The sequence below is a fragment of the Zeus faber genome, assembly GCF_960531495.2.
Source record: "Zeus faber genome assembly, chromosome: 9".
NCBI classification, from domain to species: domain Eukaryota; kingdom Metazoa; phylum Chordata; class Actinopteri; order Zeiformes; family Zeidae; genus Zeus; species Zeus faber.
This window is the reverse complement of record NC_137197.1, coordinates 7,130,432-7,142,962: the sequence shown is the minus strand read 5'-3', so window position 1 is coordinate 7,142,962 and position 12,531 is coordinate 7,130,432. Positions and strand designations below refer to the sequence as shown.

The 12,531-nt window shown below is 43.1% G+C and overlaps 1 protein-coding gene across 3 annotated transcripts; it reads left to right on the top strand.

Annotated features, from left to right (window-relative positions):
• The first annotated feature begins 1,605 nt into the window (after positions 1-1,605).
• Positions 1,606-12,004, top strand: zbtb38 (zinc finger and BTB domain containing 38). 3 transcript variants are annotated; one of them, XM_080007193.1, is made up of 2 exons: positions 1,606-2,600; positions 7,745-12,004. In XM_080007193.1, exon 2 carries the CDS (start codon positions 7,745-7,747, stop codon positions 11,285-11,287), a length of 3,543 nt encoding a protein of 1,180 aa, XP_079863319.1. In that variant the 5' UTR covers positions 1,606-2,600; the 3' UTR covers positions 11,288-12,004. The 3 variants fall into 3 exon arrangements, with proteins under 3 accessions (XP_079863319.1, XP_079863321.1, XP_079863320.1); XM_080007195.1 differs by having other exon boundaries at positions 1,822-1,926; XM_080007194.1 differs by lacking the exon at positions 1,606-2,600 and adding an exon at positions 5,124-5,263.
• Positions 12,005-12,531: the final 527 nt, after the last annotated feature.

The window sequence follows — 12,531 nt, the reverse complement described above, 5'->3', positions numbered from 1 at the left end:
AAGGGTGCTACAGATCCGGTCCAGTGGTCAGAGTTGTGCAGGCGGTTGTCAGATTAAAGGCAGCTCTCTGTGGGGAGCCTGTACTGGATACCTCTAACGTTTCTCTTCCTTTCTGTCTGCAGACCGGACGCGTCGGACAGGGGGCTTGGGGCCGTTGTGTCCCAGGAGGTCGAGGGTGTGGCCCGACCGGTGCTGGCGTGGGCCCCTCAGCTGTACCTCAGCCGCAAGCTTTCAGAGCTGGAGACGAGGTACAGCACTGTAGAGAAGGAATGTCTAGCGATAAAGTGGGCGGTCACCACACACCGCTATTACCTCCTGGGTAGGGCCTTCACCCTCTGTTCGGACCATGCCCCACTACAATGGCTCCACTGTCTGAAAGACACCAGTGCGGGGACACCCGGTGGTACCTGGCCCTACAACCCTTCAACTTTCGGGTGATCCACAGGCCGGGCGCCCAGATGGTCGTAGCCGACTTCCTCTCCCGCTCCTGGGGGAGTCGGCTGTCGACCGGACAGCACCCCGGCCGACGTGTGACGGTGGGGGTATGTGGTGGGCCCAGGGGGCGTGGTCAAGCCGCCGCCACAGAGAGGCGGTGCAGGCTCCCATCCCCATGGGCCAGAACACACCTCCACAGATGATAATCTGAAAAACAATTAGTAAATGATCCAATCATTCCTTGTGCTGTCCTAGATGGTGCACTCTTTTAGTGCACTGGTGGAGAGATGAATAGGATTGGTCCACCTTACTCCACCTTCACCACATACGTAAACACCCTTTGTTCTGCTTTTCACAAATCGAACAAACTGTTCTGCTTCAGGTAAGTTGATTCATTTACACAAATATATTTTTTAAGTTCTTACATGACCTTCAACAACTAACGTTAGATGGTTGGAACCACTTATCCATCCTCCATATCGGTATGCCCACGCTCACCGGACTCGCTGGATATATTAAAGTTTGATAGACAACATTGAATAAAACCTTGGAAAATCAAACTAACTTTTTAAAAGATCCTTAGACTGTATCTTACCGCTGTAAGGTATTTTTCTTCTTTCTGCTTCTGCCAGGTGGACTCTAGGCACGTGCACGTGACATAATTTCCTTCAACCTGCGGACGTGCCTCCTGCGGATGTCCGCCATTTCATCTGCATTCACTTTTTTTCCAGCCCAAATGGGAAGAAAGCCCCAAAGGCTTTGTCCGCCAATCACTATATTAAACGAGGAACAAATTCCTTTGGTAAAATGCATATTTAGCTTACACATATTAAATGGTGCTTGTGCAAAATGTTCTTACTATGACAGTATTGTAACATTATACTGTTTGCAATAGAACATTGCATGTCCTGCCCTTTTTTAATACTATTATATAATATATATAGATTATATTATTACTATATTAGTTAATATATTATAATATAGATTTATTATAAGAGGTTTTTTTTATTATACAAAAAGCATTTGTATAGTTCTATAATAAGGATTTCACTTGAGGGCCACAGGTTCCATTAAATGAAGGACTTCTCGCTCACAAAAATCAAACAAGTCACTCTGGCGACCTTTGCTGGAGGTCCAAGGTACTGGTTCAGCTGCCTGCAATTGAGCAAAGTGAGTGTTTGGGCTGTGAGTTGAGACATGCTCAGTAGACTGTGCCGCTCTCATTCTAATAAACAGTAGAGGGAGCAAGGCAGCAGTGAAACGTGAATGTCATGAGGAGGTGGTTCCTGGAAGTAAAACCTTGTGGTGACGTGTGCAAAACAAGTCCCGCAAACAGCTCCAGCTCCACACCTATAAACTACATGAATTTGTTGGGGGATTTTAAACATTGAACCAAAATACCTCTGCCGGTGGGTTGGGGTATGCGCGGCGGCCCCCACGCAACATGATTCCTATAGGCTACGCAACAGCCACAGTTACATAAGATAAAAGGTATGCACCATTTTCTCTGTTTCTAACAGGTATGACCTCAAAAGATCAGATACAGCATATGGTACAATAAGCAGTTGTAAAAAAAGCTTTCTGTAGAAAATGAGTAGTAGACTGTTGTTTTGATGTCGACTAAAATCCATTTGAAACCACATTTACTGCTGTAAAACCCTTCAATGCAACGTCTATGTTTTGCGATGGTTGTTGAAGCGGCTCCACCGTGACAGCGCACGCCCCTGACGTGCAGTATAAGGCCTATTATTAGCCTAGACACAGAACACCATAGTGTTCAGCCAACTCTGATCTGGGAGGGATATTATTCATTACGTAACAATAAAAGATCTGTCTTGCGGACCCACTTCCTGAAATACCACAGCGGCTAGGCCCCAGACAGAGGCCGAGCAGAATCCTCATCCTCTTGTTTGTTTGAGCAAATCCTGCCCTTTACCGCTTATCCCTCGCCTCCCCCACATTCACCACACCACCCCTCCTTCTCCGCTCCATGTTATGGATCAGTGATGCAGCAAGTGTGACGCAGCAGTGGACTACAGAAGGCAATAAACACAACAGGAAGAGGACCAAGAAGAAGCCTCTCCACAGACAGCAACCAGCAGACACCGGCGGAGAGGCTAGAGAGGGTAAAGCCCCAAACAAGGCCACGGGAGCACAAGAGCTTGGTAGGCACCAAAGCACCAGAGAGGCAGCTCACAGAGCCAGCAGGAGGATCCGTGAGCAAAAATGTTGGTAGGCTACCAAGTGTATGGGTGCTTGTCGTAACACAAGTTCTACTGGGCAGTGTTTGTGTAAGCTGTGCGTTTGTGAATGTTTTGAACGTGAGGCTTACTTAGCCTTGCACTGTGGTCTTTGTCTTTGTGCCGATCACGGTCTCTACACAGCGCAGCTGGGTTCACTGGTATGAGGCACAGGCGCTGCATACTTGTTGTTCCCGTTGGCTTTGGGAACGTCCCAACAGTACTATAATACCAAATTAATTTCTGTGTTATTGTATAATAATAGTTAGACCTGTGACAACATTTTCATTGCGATAGCGAATCAACAGAAGGAATATTTCACTGGTGCTTTCAATAATTGTACTTCAAATGCATAATCACGTCCACAGTCAAATATGTTTTGTTTCAGGTCAGGGCCACAAATACACATAGTTATTATCATCTTAATTAATGGTTTTACACATTCATTTTTTTTAGACAACATACACAGTATGGCAATATAATTGTTGATAATTCCTAAGAAGTCTGAAAAAGAAGGGATGCATTTAATAAGTGGTTGGTGGTTTGTGTGCAAACAACTGGATGAAGAGTACTGTAGGTTACAGGGCTGGGTGGTATATCGATATAATATCGATACTGTCATATGAACCTAGATATTGTCTAGGATTTTGGTTATTGTAATACGCAATATCGCTCGTTGTCGTTAAGGCTGCATTACAGTAAAGTAATGCTATTTTCTGAACTTCATAGACTGTTGTAGCTGTTTGAATAAATGCCTCTTGCTTGACCTACTTGTTCATAATATCCACATTACTATGATCGTTACTGAAATATTTCTTGTGCGTAAATATCTCATGAAAACACCAAATCTTCTCCAAAGTAGTGTCAAATTATCAATATTGAGGTATTCGTCCAAAAATATTATAATTAATTTTTTTCAATATTGCCCAGCCCTGGCGGGTTGGTTTGGTCTATTGTACTGAAGTCTAAGGAGGTCATTCACACAAAACCCTAAATTTTTTGAAAACATTCACAATGTCCCTGGGTTGTTTTCCTCATCTCCTTGCTGGTCGGCACAGCGGTATGGCCAAGTGCAGCAGCTCATAGAAAAGTTAGGGGCGGACTGTTGTGGAAACTGTGCACCAGTCGCTGCTCATGCTAATGTAAGCCATTGAGAACACTCAGGTAACACATGCAGAGAAAGCCCTCTCTGCTGACACCACAAGCAGCTTTTAGAAAATAGTGTGCATTACAAAAACCCAATGACATATTTTAATGGATAGGGTTGAGAAATACTTTTTCTTTGAAAAAAGAAAGACACAGCAGATGCTGTAAATATGCCTTTTGTTTCTTTATGGTCATATTCTCGTGACATTTGAAGGCAAGAGTTTACAAATTCAAATTGATGTTAAAGCCTTGGCAGCGAAAAAAGGTAGTATTATAGCTCTATATCCCTCAATGCACATCCATCCAAATAAAGGAGCTCCTTGATCCCCGGGAGGGTAGCGAGAGGCTCACAGTGCCATGTCTGGTTTCCCCTCCCCCTTGTCTGCAGTGCTGACGCATCTGCCCCTTCTGCATCAATCAGCAGCCTCTGTATAGGTAAACACACCGTTTCTGCTGGTAGCAGGAACTGCGGTTTCCCTGTGGCCGGGGTTATAGCGAGCATTACAATTGTGTGATATAAATTTAAAAATGTCCTACAATACAACCGGAGTAAATTGTGTCTTTGTTCTGAGTTGTGCAATGCAGTAAATTCAGTACATTTGGAGAGCATCAGTGCACGGCTTTAGCACCATATGCAGCTGCACAAAGGGACTATGCCGTCGTCTGTAGAGGGAGTGAAATCCATGCAACGTGAAGGTTGTTTTCTTTGTAAGCCACAGATAATTTACGATCACGCAGGAGATTCATTCCATTTTCAGTCAGTGTGGAGATATGCCCGGTCAAGCTGCTCTCAAGCGGGGAAGATGTAACACAGCTGTGCTCGTATTCTCCGTTCGGCAGAGGAGTCCGCACTGAACACTGCTGCTGGCCACGCTGCCTAGCATTTTCTCTCCCTCTTCCATCGCGTACGAGCGCTGGTGTGTGATGTAGCACCCTGCAGCTCACGCAGTCTCCGCTCCCTTCTGCCATGCTTAATAAAAGTTGCCGTTTCCTGCGTGGAAGCTGCAGAACGCTTCAATTGCCCTGGCAGCGCAGAGGCAGAGCCACGGTCCAGCTCAGCTATACACTGTATCGCCTGGATCCTCTCTCTAGAGCCCGATAGTGAGAATGAAATGTAGGACATAAGAGACGCCAGAGAGAAGAAGACAGAGCAGGACCAGCCCAGGATAGAAGGCTCGGGGTTTGAGGCGAAAGACATTCGTGGTTGGAGTTGTCTGCACAAAGAGTGGGAGGAAGAGGAAGAAGGACGTCAAGGAGGCTCTGATTTTGACAGTTCCACTGTTGAGCGGCTGTCATGGAAAGAAAAAGAGAAAATACGTGCATATTTCTTTGTAATGTGAACCTGTTTGCGATTCAAAGTAGAGTGCATGTACAGCTATAGAGGGGTACATGTATGATACTATTTCCTGTGCTCTCCGCGTAATATCCTCAGATTTACAAAGGTATGTTTTGCATGTTTTTCCTTATACTGTTTTGTAGGGAAGTGCGCCTTGTGGAGGTTTTTTAAAAAAGAATTGATGCCAGTGTTTTCAGTCCGTCACAACACCATCTTATATACAACGATGGCCGTTCTGCATCAGTGATTAGGTGTGAGAATAGAATCTTTTATGATCAAAAATATGCTGATCCAAAGATTTTTTTTTTTTTTAAAGAAACGTCAAGTAAAAGCACACTGGGGTGTGGCAACAACATGTCTGTTTGTGAGAAATTCAAGATTTCCGCTTGGTTTGCGGTAGCAGTAAACCACATCGGTGAGGACAAATTGAAAAATGTCACGTTAAAAGACGACGCATGAGACACACGTCAAGATGAGAACCCTTAAATGAGTGTCAAAAGCCAGAGAAATTAGCATCGAGGCTGCAGCGTATGACTTGCTTAGCAGATGACAAAGTCCTTTGGGTTGCATTTCTGCTGCAGACAAAGAGACACAAACACCAGCAGCGATAGTCACTGTATCTCCCAGCACAGGCACAGGTTAACTGCTGTTGTACCGGCCCCTGTGCCGCAGGTTTCGCAGACAGGGAGGCTGGTTATGTGCATGTAAGAGAGAGGGACCGAACGATAGAACAGCCAACGCCGTCGCGCTCCATCCCAGCTGAATCTCAATAAGAGCTGCGCCATAGCATGTTGCCGTGACAACGGAGGCCCGAGAGAGAGGCGACGAATGCTCACAGCCGTATTATTTCCAGAATAGATTCAACGCAAACATTCTTTTGTTACAGAAATCATAGATACAGAGAAATATATATATATATATATATATATATATATATATATATATATATATATATATATAATTTTTTTTTTATGATTTTGTCCTTCAAATTTTCAGGCAATATGAATGTATGCAAAAAATATGACAACAACAGACAACGCATCAAGCAATATCATGTACGTTTAAATGAGCATCTCTTCAAAATAGCATCAAATTGTTTAAAGAGGTCATCTGAGTAAAGTGGTCTGAATCTTATCTACAGAGTGAGATCATGTATTTGTGTCTGGTTCTCTTTTTATCTGTCAGACAGAGAATCAGTTTTACAACCAAAAGGACCTTTGATCAAAACCTTCCCGATAAAGTAGTGCATCTCCAGGACAGCAATAAACCAAGGGATGTTTTCAGAATAAGCTATGGCTAATTAAGAACAGGGGCACACTAATCCGTTGAATGAGCAACCATTTTACCCCTGAAAATCATCAACGTAGCTAGCTAAAAAGAAAATGGCTGATCCGTTTTATGAATAACATGAAAATAGGTATTGATCGAGAGTAATTCTGCACTTGTAAAAGCTTGCTTGCTTTATTGAATACGTTCATTATTTAAAATTAAATACAGCCTTTGTGAGGAATGACTAAGCCCGACTACTAACCCTACAACTCAGGTATTGAGTCACGACACCGGACCTCTGTCATGACTTAACTGGATCATCGCAGCTGGGTGAAACAACCATTTTCAAATACAGTTTGTTTGCCAAGAACTTCCTGCGAGTTAAGGTTCAGAGGCCGGTTTACTTAATGGTAAACACCAAGCTGATTCCCAAAATTTAAACAAATTCAACGACAGTACAGCCTCAAGCCTACACAACTGATATATAGTGAATGATTGCGAGTCTAGTTGTTGTTATGTACAAAGTGCAGGACAAAAACATAATGAAGAAAATCAGAATGACAAGAATTAAGAACTCATATTTAATGAACTCATCCGCTAAATCTCTCAGAGAACGTTGATTGTAGCTGGGGTTTAGATTGTGAAAGATGCGTGGCGGCGGCCGTCAAACTACTCATCGCTCACTTACAATGAACTAAAGCAGAGAGTGTTGAAAAATTAATGGCTCACCCATGTGTAACCCCTCTAAAAAAAAAAAAAAAAAAAGACACCGGCTGCATGAGAGCTGTGTGCTTGGCTTCTGTGCCAGGCAGGAAACCACCCGAGGAGATTATATCCTATAATGACGAAGTAAAGACAATATGTATGAGCCCCAACATGTTTCAGTTTCCAATCCACCAGGTGCAGGTCAGCCCATGCCACTTAGGTGCGTTTATGACTCCAAATATTGTTTATCTTTTTGGTTTGACGAATATTTTTATTTTCTATTTTACTCGAAAGACGTCTAACACACAGACATACTCAGAGATCTTGTTTGAGTTTTGAAAAGTAACGCACTAATGCAGTCTGTGTAATATTTTGAAGTTTCAAAGAACACATTTTTTTTTTTAATATACATTTCTGAGAAAGATAAATAGGACGAGTTCCCTTAAGGGAGAGTTAGCAGTGTTGAATCTAGGTCTTTAGGACATTACTGCCATCTAGTGTAAAAGCACTATACAAACCAAACACATGCACTTTACTTTGAAATCGTCGACTGGCAATCTGCTTGATTGACTCATTTTTCTGATTTCTACTTTGTATTTTTTTTTGTTCGCAGATGACTGTAGTGTCTCCCTGCACGCAGGACCTGATGGATAGCACTCACCCACATGCTGTGCTCAGCAAACTGAATGAGCAGCGTTCTCAGGGTCTCTTTTGTGACGTTACCATTGTCGTGGAGGACGTCAAGTTCCGGGCCCACAGAAACATCCTAGCGGCCTGCAGCGGATACTTTAGAAATGCACTGATGGCCTCTGAGGCCTGGAGCTCCGGCCAGGTGCTGGAGTTGATGGACCTGAAATCTGAAGTGTTTGCAAGCATTCTCAACTTTATCTACTGCTCTAAGGTGGCATCGACTGGTACGGATGACACAAGAGGCCTCGTGGCAGCTGGGAAAAAACTGGGGATTCCTTTCTTAGAGAGACTTTCGGAGCAAGAGAGACAAAGCTCTGCCATTTCAAAAACCATGCACCAAGGTCATATGACAACAGATTCCAACCATGGCCCTGTGCCAAAGAAAACAAAGAAGGAGCCTCCCAGGCCTGAGGATATTGACCTTACCAGTGGGCCACGGATCACCAACGCTTTCTCCATTACTGAAGCGGGTCCTGGCAACAACCCCTTCACCCCACTCGTACTAACTAATGGGGAGAGGCAGTCACCAGACGTGGGACAAGTCCCAGCCAGTCGCCCTACCATCTCATGTCCAACTGTAATCAATGAGACAGCACACGCCCTATCAGAACACTCATATGCTGTAAGCCAGGCTGGTGAACAAAACGACGGCAGCCCAAGGGACCTAAAAAAGTTTTCCAAGCCACCGCTCAACCAAAACATTGGGCCTCTCAAAAAACGCCACAGGTTGAGAGGAACATTAAGTAGAAGTATTGTTCCTGCAGAAGTTCCATCGCCGCCACCTCCGCTTCACGTAGAGGCAGAAACGGAGAAAAGCACAACTGAAAGTGCTGTTGAACAATTTCAGATAGAGTTGGACCCACCCACTCTTTCCCCTCATGTAGAAGACAGCATATATATCTACGGATGTGAATACTGTGCAGAGATATTCACTAACAGAGCTCTTCTCACTGTTCACATGGACATACATAAAAGGCGCTTTGTCAGTCATCTGTTTTGCAAATTTTGTGACAAGAAGTTCATGCACCTAAAACGGCTTCGCAACCATGAGCATGTCTGTCCAAAGGCCATAAGCAGCCACCCCGAAACGGATTCCGGTGAAAAACACTCTGTAGTCGATGACATTCAATCAAACCCGCCAAATGTAGACAGCACAGTGGCACAGCTAACGACTGCTGGCGTCCCCATCGCTTACATCCCAGAGCCACTTCAAACAAACCAATCGGCTGCGACAAGGTCAGAGAAACCAAGAGCCAGTCAGAGGGTTTACAGCTGCAGTGTGTGTAAACGGGTCTACGTCACCTTATCCAGTCTAAAGCGGCATGAAAATGTGCATTCCTGGCAGAGGGCTTATCCCTGTCATTATTGTAATAAGGTATTTGCCCTGGCAGAATACCGCACCAAGCATGAAATCTGGCATACAGGCGAACGCCGCTACCAGTGCATTTTCTGCCTTGAGACTTTTATGACTTACTATATTTTGAAAAATCATCAAAAATCTTTTCATGGCATTGATCCAAGACTAGCCATGAAGAAGAAATCAGCCAATGGTGGACTTAAAGCCAGTGTTTATCCTATTAAACTCTACAGGCTTCTCCCTATGAAGTTTAGAAAAAGACGATATAAGACGTACAGTGAGACATATTCAGAGAAAGTGGAAGGAATAGAAGAACAGGCCACGCTAAGCAGCAGCTCTCTCATCCCCGCATTTGAAGAGAACAACATTATCAGAAATCCTGACGCTGGTTCATTCCCGATGCCTGTGACATTCATGGCCACGACAAAAATGGTGGCACCGGTGATGCCTCATATCAGTTTTGACCAGCCATTTGACCCAGATATTGACGAAGGCTTGAGTAGTGATGTGGAAAAGTGTAACAAGAGAGGGATGAGAAATACTGAACGCAGGAGTTCACCTTTCACTAACCATGAAAATAGCAACGCCTTGCAGAAGGACTCCCCCATCATAGGCGATGAAGATAATGCTCACACAATAATGAACTTGGACCATATCAGTCATACGATACCATTATTGGCAAAAACCTTGAACACTGTTAACAAGCTCGGTGAGCTCTCAGCTGCAGCGAAAAGGGTGGAGGCAATGACCAAGGAAATACTTCTGTCAGGCACCAACAATCAGACACGTGATGTGATGGTAGCGGGGAAGACTGAAACATACATTGCAAAGCCTGCATGTCCAGGTCCATCTGTGGATGGTGGTGCTCTGCCCCTCTGCCAGATAACGGTGAAAATAGGTAATGAGGCCATCATTAGGCGTAGAATCAAGGGCTCAAAATTGTTCCCCAGAAAGAAGAAGAAAAGCAGACATCATATGGACAGCCCAGGCCATTGGTTTTCCACCGAGGAGAGCTCAGAGAGCTCCGGGATCCACAGCAGAGCAGAAATCTCGGCCACAAAACAGCTGGAGATGTACGATGACCCCAAAGACCATGAGACAGATGATAAACTTTGGCGTCCCTACTATTCGTACAAAGCTAAAAAGAAGAGAAAGAAGTGGAGAATCAAGCACGGAAGAGATAAACAATATGTTTTCCCCTCAACCTCAGTAGCCAGAAGTGCAACCATTGAGGACTACCCAGAGAGGAGATGTATGGTGACAAATGAGAGCAACTCATCCAGCAGTGGAGACACAAAACGCAATGTCAAGAACTGCTCCCCCAGGGCCAATTACAAATGTGACATCTGTGACAGCTACTTTATCACAGAGTCTGGCTTGAGAGCACACATTATCGGGTCCCACCCATGTTTCTGTCGGACATGTGGCAAACAGGGCCCCCCTGGCGAGGCCCCTGCCGGTGGAGAATATGTCTGCAAAAGCTGTATGGAAAACGGCTCTTGCTTTGATAACACACCGCGGAGCCCCAGCACGGAGAAAAAGTACCGCTGCTCCTTCTGTCCCCAGCGTTTTGTATACGTGGCTACCAAGAGAAGTCATGAGAAAAAACACCAGGAAACAACCGGGAAGGGGAATAAAATTGACAAGTACCCATCCAAACACTCAGCACACCTGGATAAAGACAGTGAACAAGGCATCAAGTCAGAGGATGAAGAGGAAGAGATAAGTAACATGAAATGTAGCGAGGTAGGAAGAGGTCATTTATCCATGGATAAAGTGATGCCTAAAATTGAGGATATAAATCAGGAAATAAATCAGGGAACAAATTCCCACGCGAAAGGTCCACTATCACCCTCAAACACTGACACATTTCTTCCCTTATCACCCACAAAAGTGAAACATAAGATGTCCAAAAAAAGGATGGTTATGGCACATCATATTCATCTTGCTTCAAAAAAGCCAGAACCGGACAAAGACAACAATAAATGTCCTTTGACAAGGCCAAGAACTGACAGTGTTGATATTTATGAGAAAGGTCCTCATCTGTTTTGGAAAAATGATTCGGAAACTATAGGACCCCATATTTCTATGCCCAAGTCAGAGAAATAGATGTGCGAACTGGAGGCTTTATGAGGACCAAGTGTAAGAAGTATGAAATACTGCAAGTATTACAAGTTAGAAATACTGATTGGTTGTGATACTGAGAATGAGCCCCTGTGAAGAATGATTTTGCAACCTGTTCATCACTTGATCTCTATCGATAAGACAAATAAAATGCTGTCAATTTAATGTCAATGTAAATTATAAATGCAAAATGCAGATTTGTTATAACTTTGAAGATTTTTTTTTTATATATTTTATATTCTACTGAAATAGACCATAATGTGTCAATTTTCTATGCATATGAAGGAAACAAAGTGATATAACCATCTCATTGATAAGTATTGGATGTTTGAAAGTGAGACTAATAATCATTGGCAACATTATCGACATAAATGCTGTTTGCATAGTTTAATTACGGTCTCATTTTTAAGAACCTAATTTCTCACCTGACATATGGAAAACAAATCTGACAATTAGTCCAAAGCGTGATTCATTCTCTAGATACCTTTCATTTAACTAGGTATGGTGAGTTGCACTTTACTGTTAGTCTGTGCTTTCATTTGGATTACATACTTTTATATTTAACCACCGTTATAAGCACTTTTATTATGAGTTATTTTTTTATACACACAGCAATGAGATTAATGTTACCACCTTTGTGCATTTATATGTATAAAATGTGTAAAACTATTGGAATTAAGGAATAAATATGCTTAATGATGACATGCCTTGGTAAATTTATTGTTAAATGACTGTGTTTCAGTTGACAGTTTGGAATAAATAAATGTATTTGCGCTATGTATTTTGTCATGTTTAGACGTTCAGATTGATGAAAAACTAAAATTAAAATTAAAAAGTTAGTTGGAAAATAATGTTCTGTAAATGTTCTACAATTGCAAGTTTTATGATTTAGAGTTTGGGCCTCACGATACCAAGTACAGATGTTACCCTTTTATTCCCTCTATTGTAAAAGGTAGGCAATAAACTCATGGCTATTAAGTACATTTCCAACGGTCATAATATCGTATTGATATAATGATAACAGTTATAACAAGTTATTAAAGATAAAACAGGACTTGAATATAAAATGCTGAGCAGAACGATCCACTTATGGGTATGACGCAATTTGAGACAGAGGGGAAACGACAGTACAACATGAAGGAAATGCAGAGACAAAGTAGGCCTTTGCACTGGGATCAGACTACACATATGAAGATATTTCACCAGGTACGTCCTCCTGGTACCTTTCT

What these genes read in the sequence shown, in the direction of transcription:
- zbtb38 (XM_080007193.1), top strand. Translation starts at nt 7,745, where the DNA reads ATGACTGTAGTGTCTCCCTGCACGCAGGACCTGATGGATAGCACTCAC.